The sequence below is a fragment of the Lonchura striata genome, chromosome 19 (genome assembly GCF_050655825.1).
Source record: "Lonchura striata isolate lonStrDom1 chromosome 19, ASM5065582v1, whole genome shotgun sequence".
Lineage (NCBI taxonomy): Eukaryota > Metazoa > Chordata > Aves > Passeriformes > Estrildidae > Lonchura > Lonchura striata.
Window position 1 is genome coordinate 3733474 of NC_140721.1, and position 15664 is coordinate 3749137.

The 15664-nt window shown below is 41.4% G+C and overlaps 1 protein-coding gene across 8 annotated transcripts; it reads right to left on the reverse strand.

The window, feature by feature from the left end:
* Positions 1 to 1673: 1673 nt before the first annotated feature.
* Positions 1674 to 15659, reverse strand: TRPV1 (transient receptor potential cation channel subfamily V member 1). 8 transcript variants are annotated; one of them, XR_014949547.1, is made up of 18 exons: positions 13087 to 15533; positions 11268 to 11583; positions 10568 to 10734; positions 10128 to 10280; positions 9619 to 9759; positions 8851 to 9149; positions 8086 to 8262; positions 7720 to 7884; positions 7382 to 7477; positions 6999 to 7069; positions 6446 to 6611; positions 5672 to 5738; positions 4945 to 5261; positions 4245 to 4372; positions 3880 to 3995; positions 3192 to 3437; positions 2390 to 2546; positions 1674 to 1822 (listed from the first exon to the last, which is right to left on the reverse strand). XR_014949547.1 is itself a non-coding variant. In XM_085557269.1 (18 exons), exons 4-18 carry the CDS (start codon positions 11567 to 11569, stop codon positions 3268 to 3270), a joined length of 2535 nt encoding a protein of 844 aa, XP_085413395.1. In that variant the 5' UTR covers positions 11570 to 11583; positions 13087 to 13117; positions 13748 to 13930; positions 15081 to 15659; the 3' UTR covers positions 2758 to 3267. The 8 variants fall into 8 exon arrangements, 4 of the variants coding, with proteins under 4 accessions (XP_085413395.1, XP_085413394.1, XP_077643674.2 ...); XM_085557269.1 differs by lacking the exons at positions 1674 to 1822; positions 2390 to 2546 and having other exon boundaries at positions 2758 to 3437; positions 13087 to 13117; positions 13748 to 13930; positions 15081 to 15659; XR_014949546.1 differs by lacking the exon at positions 1674 to 1822 and having other exon boundaries at positions 2301 to 2543.
* Between the last annotated feature and the right edge of the window lie 5 nt (positions 15660 to 15664).

Genomic DNA, 15664 nt, shown 5'->3' on the forward strand with positions numbered 1-15664 from the left:
ATAAATGTGATTGTGTGCCATGAATTTGAGCAGAGGCAGCAAAGCAGGGCAGTGGCACCAGAGGGAGAGGGGCTGTCCCAGGGGAAGAGCAGCAGTCCCACCCTTGGTGTAGAACCCCTCTTGTGGGCCCTGCCCTGCCACAGACCCCACTAAAAGCTGCCTCAGAAGGGATTAACATTGGTGTTTAATTAGGACAGGGGGTATTCACACTCTGGTGCAGCTGTGGCAGGGGGCACATGAACAGCAGGATGTGTTGCTCCAAGGTTTTCAGGCAGGGTGTGTGTTTTTCTCAATAATTCAGGAATTACTGGAGTTTGAAAAGCAGCTGTTTTCATGGCTGACTCGACCACTTGCAGCTCAGGTATGGAAATGCTGTCAATACTGAGATTGTGGTTTTGTTTTTCCACATGTTCATGGATCCCTTTTCACCTCCCAGGGAAGCTGAGGCCAGCTCACCCCTTCCTGCTATCTCCATCCACACACATATGCAGTTATTGTTAATTACAGCTGCCATCCTCTATTTGTTTTGCTCCAGTTCCACTGTGGTTATTAGGAGCTGGGGGTTATATATAGATATTTATTTGTTTATTTATATATATACAGTTTTCCAACCTGATTATCTCCTATTAAGTGTAGACACAAATGAATGTAATTAATAACGGTGAGAAGACAGATTTTTACCCCCTGCAAGCCCCAAAGAACAGCACAGGGCCCATGTGCCGTTTCTAACCATGTTCCGTGTGAAATAATTACAAAAACTTCAAACTAAAAGACTTTTTCAAGACCTGCAAAATATGTCAAGGTGAGCAGAACCTCCACAAAACAACCCAATTAAAGATCATTTATTGCAAGGCCATGCTCCTCCTCAGTGCAGGTGTCAGCAGTAGGAACAGAAAGGTGCTATTCCTTAAGGACAAACACTTCCTGAATTGAAGTTACTGCCAAGCTGAACCTCCCCATCTGTGGGAAATAAATATAAATCTGTGTCCATTGCAGGAACTGAAGTCATGATTTAGCTGGAAATTCTGAGAGCTTGGTAATAACTCCCTCTAGAAAAGTGTACTTTGCCTCCCAGAGAAGATTAAGGGATTTTAGAAATGCAACCAAAAACCCCACCAGCACCACCCTATCCCACAAATATAAGGCATTTACATTCTTAGCCACAGCATCATTCTGATGTATGTTTTCAGCCTGAATTTCGGCCTTTCTGGTTTTAAGAAGTCCTTTGCAGTCTCTGTGATCTTTTGGAGCAGGAAGGCAGAGTGTAGGATGTGTTCAGGTTACCCAGGGCAGTGACCAACCCTTCTGGACAGGCTCTTGATGGAAATCAGGATGGATTTTGAGCAGTGAATTAGGTCTCTACCCAGGCTGATGAAAAATGAATTCCTCCCAGGGAAAACAGAAATGTAATGAATGCTATATCATAATCCTGGTGTCCCTCCAAGCATAAATTTGCCGTGGCACACAAAGCATGGAGACAACCAACTGTGTTTTTCTGGTCACCTCCTTTCTATGTTTATTCTTAGTAGTTTGAATAATAAATCATTTCACTGTCTCAGCTTGTCTGGCCCACTCAGCTGTAAGAGAGACATGGATTGTCTCTTGCCATGCTCAGAGTGGGGCATAATGAAGCTTTGAGTGGCATCTAGAGACTGCTACCAAGGGTTTAGATACAAAACTGAACACACCTACTTTAACATCTTCTGTAGCTTCCTTGTTCACCAGAGACACTGAATTCTGATTATTTCCAGTTCAAATTCTGACTTTCTTCAAGTAATTATTTCAAATCCTTTGTCAGTTTTCTCTGGTTATACCCTACAAACTGTGAAAATAAAATTACATTTGTCCTAAGTGATGCTAACCAAAGAAACAAGAATTATTAGTCCTCTAGATGGTGCTACTATTTCAAATAAAGCAGCTGGATGTTAGAAGATTTCCTTGAAATATATTCTATAGTGCCCCAAGAGAAAGGACCATGGTGAGAAATCCTGACTCCAGTAAAAGAAGTGATGTCACACAACCCAGAATTTCATCTCACAGGGCAGCCTGTGCATAAACACATTGTCTGCTTCTCTTTAAAAGCAGTGGATGTCCCAGTATTTTAGTAAATGCTGCAAAATTACATTTACTGATGAAAATGATCTGTACTTCAGGTGAAGCCCCAGGAGCAGCTGAAGGCCCTGGTTAAACACCTAGCTGACTCAGAGAGTTGTGTGTGCACTCTGTTAAAGGCTGTTTACTCCAAGTGCTTTAGGGATATAAGGAAAGAAGGTAAAATCATTTACCTTTTCTTGCCCAGCACAGCTGCACTATGGCCCAGCACTGAAATATGGGGCCAGCTGTCAATAAAACAAATTTTCTTGTCCTTAGCTCCTGTATACGCACTCACTTTTCAAGAAGATGCCAAGTTCCTCTTATTCATTCCTCCTTCCAAGGCTCCCATCTGTGTTTTCAGAATATCTGCCTATTTTCCCTCTGATATTTTTCCTTATTCTCTTTATAGATCCAGACAGATGGATTTTCAGCACCAGATTTTTTTCCTGCTGCTGTCAAAATCAAGAACAAAAACTTTCTAATTTCAAGATTATTATTGTTGTCCATTGTTATACATCTGACCTTTGAAACATATATTCTCTATAACCACTATCTCTTACTTTGTGCAAAGTTCATCTGTTATCTAAATAAATGTCAAATTTGGGATTTTGTTAAGCTTTTAACTTCAGTAAAATAACTGTGAATTTCTGGAGTTTACTCAGACAGTGTAAAAGAAACATTTATTTCATTGATTTTGACTATTCAACCTTTAAAATTTCAGAGTGTATTTGTTCTTGTGTTATGAGAAAATGATTTTTTAATTCTTTCCATGTCCCCATTTATTTATCTGCTTTCCAAGAAACTTTCCCCACAGGAACATCTATCTGGGCCCTTGGTGACTTTTACTGCTCTTTTATGAGTGCTTTTCAAGTGTCATAATAATTTGGTTGGTTGGGTTTTGAGGCAGCAAAGCCACAAAATCAGGGCCTGTGCATGCTCACAAAAATCATTTTTTAATACAAGAGACTCTAAAAACAGACAGAAGGTTGCATTAAAAAATAATCATGAAGACATGAGCTTAAACAACAAATACTTTATGTAGCACACTAGTGTAATAAATAAATCCTTGCACATGGTAATTCCCTAAGTCCTCTGACCTTTTCCCAGAAGTCCCTGTTCCTGTAAATGAAGTGCTCTATTGTCCTGCTTGAGGACCAGCACAGGCAATCAAAATTAGGCTGACTTTGGAATTGACTCTTTCAGTTCCTCAGAATCTTCTGGCTCAAAATAAGGTTCCAAAACAGGTTGTAATTTGACTTCTTCTGGTGGCTTGTGAGGTTCTTCTCTCCTCTTCTCTCCATCTTTTAGAAGTGGAACCAATGTTTTCCAGTTCTTTCCTGAAACTAAAAAGGAAAGGAATGGTTAATTTTTTTCCCCTCCACAGAAACAGAAGAAAATATACAAGTAATTTTAACAAGAAGCTACTGAAGGAAGAAGAGAGAAACAGGAAAGAGGACTTTGTGGTTTTCTTCCCCATCCTGTTCCACAAGTTTTCCATATTTCAGCTGGCAAGTACTGACTGCACAGTTAAATGCTTTGGTGCTGGATGCTGAGCTCCCAGACTCTGGGGCTTGGGATCTCCAAGACAGTTCCTTGGTTTTTACTCCAGAGAATCAAACTGTGAGCAATGAGCCCATTTCATCCTTTGTATTTTGTGCTGGTTGAAAACGCCATCAACTCAATCACTGCATTATCAGTAAGTGCACAGCACTGACTGCCCTCCATCAGTTAATCCATGCTGCTGCTATCACCAGAGTGCAGGATTTGGGTCTCTGAAAGCCTCACCTCTGCCAGGCTTAATGGAGAAACTCAGATTTCGTCTGAGGTCCCCAGAGTACCCAGGGTCTTCGTTGATGATGCCCAGATTAGTGTTCCACGTGGACCAGTTCACTTCGTCAACCCTGGGGAGACAACAACAAACCCAAGATCTATTCTGAGGCTCACCAGACAACTCCAGGATCAGTTTTACCACAAAATGTCACCTCTCAAGCCTCAGATCTGACCCAAAACCAAGATTTAACTGACCATTGCAGACACTATTAGTGCTCTATTCTACAGAGTGCTCCAGGGGGAAAGTTCTGCTTCCCACCACCAGATACTTGAAGTTGTCTACAAAGGCTTGTTGGCTTGATACACAAACAAGCTTTTACCTGAAGCACCACCTGTAATCATCTTGGCCATCAGGTGTGATCCCCACCAGGACTTGCTTCCCAGAGCGGAACGAGTGCCTCAGACAGTTCAAGTAGCTGTTCTCAATGTCCAGGATTGTGATGGCTCTCTGCCAGGTAAAAGAAAGCAGAGCACTGAAGGGCTGCTGGTCAAAGTCAAATACATCCTGAATTGTGTCTTTGTTTTAGAAACCCTGAGTTTTTATCATTGTCAACATCTTAGAGCAGACACTGTAACTCTGCAGCATCACCCTTTGTTAATATGTCACTGAAAATGCTGAATTACTGCCTTGTGAATAAAACTATGCAGTTCCCTTTCTTACCTCAAACAGAAACTGATTCTGGTAAAGATTGGTTTTCCCCTTGTATAATCTCTCTCTTCATAGTCTAATCAGGTTTTTCTATCATACAGAGCCCAAACAATTTTGTCCAATTACAAAAATACTTCTTTTCTTGTATTCTGAACATCCATGGAACACTGGGAATGTCTGCTTGGGCAAAACATCAAATATACATGGGAAAGGAGCTAATACTCTTGTTTTTTAGGAGCTGTTCAGGTGAATCAGAAAGAAGCAGTGACCTGTTACTTAGATACATGCCAGCTCCTAAGGATTCTTTCTGATATCTCTTATGATTCCCCATGTCTTTATTTTTGGACAGCAGCCTCACAGAACCAACACACCTGGAGTTTCCAGATGCTCTTGCTCTCCTGTGCAATTTTGTTGACAGTCTCCCCCATCAGTGCAATGAGCATGTTGAGCAGGAGGATGTAGGTGAGGATGACATAGAGCACCAGCAGGATGACAAACACAGACTTGAACCTGTAATTCTCTGTGAACTCCAGGTCCCCCATGCCAATGGTGAACTTGAAGAGCTCCAGGCAGGTGTAGTAGAGGCTGTTGTAGGAGGTGCGGCCTCGTTTCACGTGGCAGCACCTGCCATAGTCAGAGATATTTGTGTCCTGCCCCTCGTTGTCATCTTCAATCAAAGTCACCACAGCTGTGGCAAGAAGAGAATCACATTCACACAATGGGAACAGAGTTTGAGATCATAACTTCATTGCAAGCAATGAAAAGGAGCAGAGAGATAACACACGTTCCCTCCACGGCACACTGACCCCAGGGAAATTGCCCTATAAAACATTCCCCAGATCTGACACCCTCTTAGCAGTTGCTGGCTCAGTTTTCTCCACATATGACTGGTTTTCTGTTTTCTATTCAGCTTTACAACCCAGAGGTGAAAATCTATATGAAATTACTGCAAATAATGGCTATTCTGAAGAGATTTGGTTTTTTAAATTAGGTTAATTTGTTAGTCTTTAGTTGGGAACAAAAAAAATCTAAGCAACTTAAAAAAAAAATCTGAAATTCTTTAAGGTAAAAAAAGTAAATTCAAGTAGAATATATTACCTGTAGAAAATCCCAAGAGGAATACGAGATAGACAAACATGAAGCGACACAAATCTCTAAGGATCATCTGTAATATAGAAACAGAGGAAAAAAATTTAAAACTTGAATGTAAACTGCAACAAAAACTGGTAGAAAATGCTGCTTTGGCTCAAACATGCATTTGCTCTGAACTGGCTGTTCATGCATTAAACTGTTGTTTATCCAGCTGAGATAATAAACATTAATACAGAAAATGTTTTTCTCTTATCCATGGAACAATTTACACACAAATGCAACACATACACATGGGAACAGTTTCCACTTTGTGAGTACAAACCACATAAAGGCAGTTACATCTTTCTTGCCCTCTTGGGCTGGCTGGCTACATCACAGAGAGGTTTATTAGCCAGCTACTGCCTCTTAGCTAATTGCTCTGTTTGGAAATATTTTATCCATACCTGGAGAAATTTCCAGCTGGTAGAAAGCTGTGCCACCTTACATCAGAACAGCCTGCACTGTTCTCAGCCTCCTTGCATCCATGCTTACCCAATTATAGTTATTTTGAAGCATGGCAGATAATTTTAAAAAAAAAATCATCATCCTTTCAAGACTGCTATAAAACATATGGATGAAGAGCAAGGGGTTTTTTTTACATCACTTACATTTTATTACTTCACTCAGAAAATAATAACAAAGGCTAGCAGAGTCATATGAGAGGCAGACATGGCCTGGAAATGGGGCTGTTGGCAGAAGCTCTGAGGCTCTGCTGCCCCCTCAGGCGCTCCCTGCACTGACCTTGGCGATCATGACGGAGTAAATTCCCATCTGCTGGAAGCCCCGGGTGTAGTAGAGCATGTTGGTCCAGCCCAGGGCCAAGGAGAACACCATGGAAGCCACGTAGAGCTCCTGGCCACAGAAGTACAGCACCACAGAGCTCAGCAGGAGCAGGGAGTGGACAAAGCTGGAAGACAAGAGTGGTGTGAATGCAGAGAGCTGAGCTGGCCACAGGTGCTGGGAACAGAGCAGAACAAGAGATTGTCCAGCTAGGAACAAAAAGGGCCTTGGAGTGGCAAAGCTCCCTCAGCAATGAGAGGATTTCTGCATAAACAATGTGTAAATCCCACTTGGAAATCTTCCTAACTCCTGCACGACACACTGAACATTCAGACACTTAATTTCCTTTACCTCCACAGGAAGTCACTGATCCAGACCCATTTGTTCAACAATATCCACTGGCAACTCTGCTGTAAAGAACCAAGGAATTATAGCAAAGTTCTTATCACAGGTGGCTTCAGCCTCAACTACAGATTCCCCACACTGAGATGCAATCAAAGATATTGGAGCTTACAAAAGAACCTCACTGTAGCCATCCACTATTAGTGTCCTGAGTGATGGGCGCCTCTGCACGAAATACTGGATCTGAAAAGGGAACAAAGACCAGGCTTGTATCAAGGAAATATTAATATCTCCTGTGAATTAATTAGCTAACCACTCACCCCTGTATCAGGGAGATGGTACTCATAAAACACCTCACAAGAACAGCTCAAAACCAACACTGGTGCAAGAGCTAGGGAGCACCCTTCCAGCAACATCAGGTCAAGGAAAATCACTTGCTCCTCTTGACTACAACATGGATTCTCTAAGCAGCCAATGCTCATTAATAGGAAAAGCATGTTTGATTCTCTCCTACACCCACCCAAACAGCAAAAGGAAAATTTTCAAATATCTTACCCCTCTGAAAAAAAAATAAAGACCTCCCAGTACACTCAGGATCTCTCCAGTTACTCGAAAATATTCCCCAGTGCTGTAACCAAAGGTGAAGGGAGGCTGTAGAAGACAGAAAAATAACTACGTTCAGCAGAACTGGAAGCCAACTCCATTTCTGGGAGAACAGGAAATAGTTAAGTTTCTCAGTGAGCTGCAGCAAGAGGGCAAGACTGGAAAGTAAGCAGGGTCAAAACTCTCTCCTGCCTTTAGGAAAGGGGAAAATTTGGATGCTAAGGGCACACATTCAAACTGGGATATCATGCAGTGGGTGGTCCTCCTGACACAAGACGGGGGTAATGTACCTTTTCATTCTTCTGTACAGGTCTGTAGTAAGCAGCTGCAGTGAGGATGGTGATGTGCATGGTGTAGACAAAGAAGTTGAAGTAAAACAAGTGCTTGACAAAGCGGTCCCACTTGTCTTGCAGCAGCCTGTTAAGGGGTTCCACCAGCAGCATCTCGTGGCGGTTCTGTGCAGGAGCAAAAGGAGAATTTTGCTAGAACCAGAATATACGGGACTTTGAAAAACCCATATTCTATAAATGTTCAGCAAATGACCCCTCTAGCTCCCTTAAGTTCAGGGTGGGAGGTCACTGTTTCATGGAAATGAAAAAAAAGATGCTCTGTGTGGAACATGAAGCTCTCCCCAGCCAAGGAGGTGCAGTACTCACTGGTGTCTCACTGCTGTAGGCAAGGATCTCAAGCACTGAGTTTTTCTCACAGGTGTCTATACAGGACAGGTCATAAAGAGAGGAGTGGACAGGTCCATAGGCCCATTCAGTGAACTTCCTGGACAAGTGTCTGCACTCAGGGTCTTTGATCTCCCGTCTGAGGATGTAAGCGAAAATCTAATTGCAAAAGAACAATACAACCAACATTTCAGTGCTAATGGACTCCTCATTCCTCAGCCTCTCCACAACACAGGAAGGGTAATTTCTCCCTAGTTCAACTGAAGCCAAACCACTGGAGCACTGCAGAGATCACAGTCTGAAATAAACAGTTTATTTTCTCACTGTGTGATGGGAGACGGGAAATAAGAACACGTCTTACAACTTGGAATTATTTGTTTCAAAACTGCAAGAGAAAAGCAGAGATGTTACACATCTCTGAGCAGTCACTTTGAATGGGAACTGCCAGAAGGTGAGTTACATCAGCCAATCTGAAATAAAAGAGCTCCAGTGGTTCAGATGATATCAGAGACCCACTTTCTGTTTCCTCTGGGGCTGCCTTGCATACCAGTGAATAAACCAGCTGAGAACAGACACACTCACACTTTGTAGCCTTTAAGGACTGTGCAGTTAAACTACAGCATCAGTTCCTCTTAACTAAAAAGCTTCAATAATGAAGTCCTAAAATCCATTCTGCGTCAATGTTTTACATGTTCTCTCTATAATATGATACAGCAATGGGGCAGTCAAACACCTTTGTTCACCTACCCCTATCTTCCCTGTTTTGGCTGCCAGAGTTAAAGGAGTCAGCCCTTTCTTGTTGGTGAGTTCTTCCAGCTTGAGGATGGGATTAATTTTGGCACCAAGGATCAAGATGTTATTATACATCTTGGTTACAAACTTGGTGTTATCCTTGGTGTTATCTGCAATCTCCACCAGTGTGTGCAGGACCATGTTGCCCATGGAATCTTCAGCAGTGATGTTGGCTGCCTGGTAGGGATTCTCCAGGAGGAATTTCACAATGCAGAGCTGGTTGGTGCAGGCAGCCAGGGACAAAGGCAGCTCTCCTGTGGCAAGCAATGGGAAGGAGTGGTCAGAAAGCCCAGTACTAGAGGTGCATAAACAGAAACATCACATTGTTTTCATCTTTCACCATGAGAAAATATTAATTTCTTAGTCTGGAACAGCACCAGTTCTTGTGATAGCTGTTAAAACAGGCTTTCTTTAGTTTAACTACATCACAGAAACACAGATGCTTAAAAAAAAAAACCTGCCAGGACAGGAGCAGGTTACAAAGGATACAGTGCTCAGAGAACAAAGGAAAGCTGACACTAGGCTCCCACTGAACACCATCAGCTACCAACTGTTTCTTTATAAGCTCAGTCTTTGGGAGGAACTATTTGGCCTAAAGGTGGAACAGCCCATCTGGTACTTCTAAGCCTCCAGTCCCACATAAACAGGATTATTTAACAGCTTGTATCTGGGATGCTGCTAGGACAACTCAATCAATAAAGACCACACTGTGCTCACTCCTACCAAAATAAAAGCCAGATTTCCCTTTGATTTTCCTGAAGAACTCCCCACAGGCTCTGGCATGAACATCTGCTCCATTCTGGACCAGGAGCTTCACCAGGTACATGTTCCTCCTCTCGATGGCAATGTGAAGAGCAGTCTGGCCTATAGAGACACTCATCAGAGAGAAATCCTCAGCATTTAGTACAGACTGAGAGCTTCCAGCACTGCAATTCCCTCAGCTCCATGTAAGATGCTGGAACTGAGAGCTCTGCAGGCTAAAAAGCTCTACAACTGAACAGGAAAAGAACCCACACAAACAGCAAATGCAAGTCATTAAATCACTGTATATCAAAAATGGCAGAATATTGTACCTAACGGGGCACAGCCCCAGCACAAATCCACAGACTGGCAATCACACACCAGAACTTTGGGGTGCATAAGGCCTCATGCACAGGACTTTGAGAACCCTGCCTGACCCCATTTCAGTCTGAGCACCCTAAGCATTCACTGCAGCAGCTGTTTCCTCTTACCCTTGTAGTAGTTGTCAGTATATTCTGCATTGACAAACTCTTTCAGAGTTCCAGTTTTCCTTGCAATATCCAGCAGCAAGGGAATGGTATCATTTTTCCCATCATGCAGATTCAGCATGGCTTTCAGTAAACAGGTTTTGCCAGTTTCAGGCTCTGTAAAACAAAAAATTGCAGGTATATAGAAGTCATTACAAACCCACCATCTATACCCAGACAAGCAGGAATTAATGAGGTTCTTTTCAAAAGACAAGAAACCTCATTTAGTGTTTCACAGAAAATTTCAGCTCCTGTAACCTTCCAATCAATGGGTTGCCCAATCAATAGGGCTATTAAAGGACCTCCTGCAGACATGTAACATAATCATCATTTTTTATTTTCATCTCAGGAGGACTACTGGAGGAAGAAGAAGGCAACTCAAAGTATGTGACACTAAAGGATACCTTTGAACTCCTCATCTGTGAGATGCTTGAAGGTTCTATTAAGGTAGAGAAGTAGGTCACTGAGGTCCTTTGTGTTGCCTTGGGCTACAGCATCAAAGATCCTTCTGCGGTCGTAAAATCTGAAAGCTTTTTCTGAGCAGCCTGTGATGGAATCTGTAGATAGGAGCCTAGCAAGGGGAAATGTCAGTTACCTAAAGTCAGATCAACTACCAGAACACTGTTCTTCGTTTGCTCAGGTGAAGTAGTAAACACTGCAGATTAGAATAGGTACATCTGCAAAGACTAAAAGAACAAAGTGTGCAAGCAACTCTCCTGATAAAATTACAATTCTGTTGCTGAAAAGCTGAGAACAAGTGATCAAAGAGGCATTGAAGCTTGGCAGTGTAAGTGCAAGCCTGGAGCCAGGCAATCCCTTGTTCTCACTCTGAACTATGTCCATTCACTGAGCAGCCTCAAGCAAGTGAACTGAGGCCTACTGCCAATTTTGGGCATAATATCCATGGAGATAGAGATTTTTAGAGATGCCAAGAGACAATAATACTTGTCACTTTCAGTTTAAACACTCCTTAATTTGGCATAGAAAACACTGAAACTGAAAAAATGGTCATACTCAAGTGGAGAAAACAAATGCTGCTCTAAGAACCATGGCCTGCAGTTGTCAAACTACTCATTACAACCAAATCCCACCAGGCTAACTTACTTGTGAAGCTTGCCTCTCTCCAAATTCACATGGAATTTGATGACAGACGGAGCTGTCAGGTGATCCATCTGGCAGAAGGAATCCATGGGAGCCATGTCCTTGTCACTGTCCCCCATCACAAAGCGGCCCCGTCTTGCAAAAATGTTGCTTTTGGGTGGCTGCACCCTGGAGCTGAGTGGGCCCTGGGGGTTGTCAGAGGTTTCCTGGACAGAGTCCTCCCCATCCGTGTGTTCATCCGTCACTTCAGACTCCTCCATGTCAAAACTGCCAAACTTCTTCATCTTCCCAAGAATGGAGGACATGATGAGCCAGCAGCCTGTGAGGAAAGACACAAACAAATCAAGTCAGCACTTACAAGGCCATGAGTCCCTTTAGCCTAGGAATACTTTCCAGAAAGAGCAGGGAGTGGATTGGTTGCTCTCATCCCAGAAATGAGGCAGATGGACACATTCTCACTGTGCCCACAGCCAGAACAGTTTAATAGGGTCTTTATTCCATTTGTTCCTGTTCCCACTGCCCTTACCCATTCCAGAATTGAAAAAGCAAACCAGAGCATCCCAGAGCTTCCTGTTCATTTCACTGCAGAGCTGAACCTCAGCTACCTCTGCTTAAAACCACTGCCTCATCCTCCAGTCATTGCTAAAGCCTGAACAACCTCAAACCCCAAAAATCTCTATTTCTCTTCTCTACTTTCTGACTGGTTTGTGCCACAAACCATTCTCATGATTCTATCAGGGATGTGAAAAAGCCCTGCTTGTGCCATAACCTGATCTCTGGCATGCTGAGCACAGAGGGCTTCCTGCACCCAGGAAAATGATCCTTAAGGGCTTTGCCAGAGTTATGGCAGTGCCTGATGGAAAGTGGAGTGTGTGATCCTTGAGAGGTGAGTGTCACCTCAGCCATGAGGCACAAAAACAGAGAGAAGAGGTTACCACAGATAAGAACAACCACACAGCTGATCTTGTCTGATTCACAAGCACACAGAACCTGACACAAGCAATAAATAACACAATCAGAGAATGCTTTAGGTGGGAAGAAACCTTAAAACTCATCTCATTCCACCCCTCTGCCATAGCCAGGGACACCTTCCACTATCCCAAGTTGCTCCAAGCCCTGGCCAACCTGGCCTTAGACGCTTCCAGGGATGGGGCAGCCACAGCTTCTCTGGGCACCCTGTGCCAGGGCCTCCCCACCCTCACAGATAACACACTCTGCTGAAGATAGCACAGGTCGCCTTTTTTGGTTTGGTTTCTTATCAACCTGTTTTAATCAGACAAATATTATCTTCATGCCACTGAATGCAAAATATCCTGGAATTCCAGCAGTGGAGACAGGAACACATCACATCTGAACTGCTGCACAGCTGGCTTAGAGACACGCTCTGAAACCCTACATTGCTTGGAAATCCTACAGCTCTGAGCACAGGAATGTCACTAAATCTTTAAAAAGCCTCAAATTATAAACCACATTAGAGTGGTCACTAATTTTCTCTGTACAGTCAGTGTGAAAACAACATTGTGAACACACTTCAAGGTTGTTTCTTGTTTCTCTTCACAAGAGAAACATTCTGAGGGTTGTGTGCAAACCTGCATTAAAGCTAGATTTTCAGTTCTGTGGGAATAATTAATAGTTACATCATGGGTCACTTACATTTTTCTGTGAAAGCAGGACAGGAAAATTATCCTTTGCATTTTCTATAATTTTGTAAAATATACACGTAAAGAAAATATCAATTTGCAAACTGGCATCTTTAGGGTTCCTGGAAGCAAACCAGAATAGCACAGATAAAATACTAATGACTGCAATTTAACTTGCTCACCCTTCAAGTTCTTTGTCTCCTTAGAATCACCCTGAAAGAATAACATAATATCTTATTAACTCAATTGTCCTATAAATAAGAAATAAAAATATTTATATTTGGAACAAGACATTAAAATTATAGAAGAACTCTTACTACAGTGAAAAAGGAATAAAAACAGTTCTATAAAATGTAGAAAAAATACAGTGGGAATATAGTCATGTATAATTTTAATTTTTTGTCTGTTTAAACTCATGTAGATTGAGCCAAAAGCATAAGTGAGTGGCTACAGAACACACAAACAATTATCTTCCACAAAATAAATACAAATGTGCAGAATAAGCTCAATCCTGTCTCCCTGGCAATTGCTCAAACCTACTTCATACATGCTTTCCTTTTTAAACCCTGGTAATATATTTGATAATGAAGACAAAGCTGCATTTCCTCATGACAATGAATTTGCAAGGGAAAGAGCCTTCACAAATCTGTGGAAGGATTATAAAAAAAAACCCAATAAGCCTTATCTAGTTTTAAAAATGCACAACATACTTGACCTCTTTGAAACCCACAGAAGTTTGATACAACAAACAAGGAAATATTTTTGATAGAATGCCTTGCCACATCACAAATAACAGTTTTAAAATAACCAGCCATGCTTTTCAAATATACATGCAGCACTTACAAATATTGACAAAAGTCCTGTCTTCTGAAAAATAGTCCAGTCTCAGTAAACACCCACTGATCTACACAAATTTGGTGCCAGATATTCCTCCTCCAAGGTGCCTGGACTGCAAAGCCCTCAGAGTCTGCTTCTCCACTTCATTTGTCGCAAAATGTGATGATTTTTAGAACCAAGGGAAGTTCACTGGAAAAACAGAGAATACAGCAATAAAATAATTAAGAACAATTCTGGAAACAGAAGCATCAGTGGCTTCTATTCCCAGAGGTTTAGCAAAGCTCTTTACAAGAATTGCAGTAAGTTGCTGTTGTTTTTCCCTCCCCTTTAATTGCATTTAGTAATGGATATTCTTCTCCAGATTTCCTCTTCATAAATACACTCAAGTTTGCAAAAATAAAAAACAAAACCAAAAAACAACAGTATCCAAACCACCAGATAGCAATTGTTTCTGGGGGTCACTGTTTCAATTCTTGAATTTCAATTCAATTTACAAAACTTTGTAAAATATGCCACAATCACCTTTCTGGACACCTTTCTTGGGTGGTTGATTTAAAGATAAATATTTCAACAATAAGCTGATTCAGAACAGAGTTGACGAAGAACCAGCAAATCCTAAAGCTTTTTTATTGTTTCATGTCTCTCCTATGTTTTACTTAAATTATACATATATGTAACAGTGAGACTCTAAGTATTAGTGTTCTGAGGAAAAAAAACCCAATTTATCTAATCCTGGATGGATCTAACACCCTCAGAAATTCAGAGCTGTGTCATATATTGCTAAATATATAATTTACATAAGATCTTTTTGACAGAAATTAGTATACAGAAACAGCTTTTCCAGAGGCTGTTAGGCTGTGAGCAACCCCCCAACTTCCTGAGATTATCAGTCTTTGGTTTTGTAAAAGGTGACTGTCTCTCTAGTCTTGCCATCTATCCATGAACACATAAAAGAATTATGTATTTACCTATTTAATAGCAAACTAATTATACTCCTTAGATCTCTGGTACTCAAAGTAACAAGGCTCTTTATTAATGCATAAATATAGATTACCAATAGGTAGATCCTCAGCAGCACCTGAAATTCTGCAAAGGCTTTTGATGCAACAGCATCATCAGCTCTTGCCTGTTATTCAATAAAAATGAAAGCAGATTTGCTGATAAAAATATATTTATAATAATGCAAGAGGGAAAACAACACATAACAAATTCAGTCTTTTTCCAGCACCTTTCGTCTACATTTTCTCTGTAACATGCCAACAGTTCCCTAAACATGACAAGAATGGAAATGAAGCCATTTCTGTAATTAAGATCTCAGAACTCAGCACAGCTTTCTCACCATAAAAATGTCAATCCTGATGTTGCTAATGAGCAAGAGAGGATTCCATGTCCATATCCCAGTGGAAAGATGTACTTCCTAGGAATGAAACTGTATGCAGATAACATGAACCATCTTACTTGCTTCCCAATGTCATTTGAGCAAAATAAACATACATGTAGACAGAAAAGTATAAATGTTTTACCATTACAATATTTATATGTTTTAATAAAAAATAAAATAAAGACTAGGAGAATAAAGAATTTTTAAGAGCATAGATTAGGGGATAAAACTTGGAAAATTAAGGGAGTGCACAAAAGCATCAGACCAAGTTACAGACAGCAGCTCATTTCTCCCAACCCTTTCCAACATATTTCCTACCAGGAAAATGAGCCTTGCAAGAAGTGTCTTTTTATGCAGAAAGTTAATGGATCTTTCCCAGTCACTCAGATAAATTTAATGTGATAATTACTTCTCATTTCACAAATGGGAATGACAGAGCAACAAAATGTGCAGACCCAGGAGAAGCAGACATTAAATGCAGGGGTTTTGTCCCACCGTTAACGAGCGAGAGTGCTTGTGGAATAAAGTGAAAAAAAACAGAA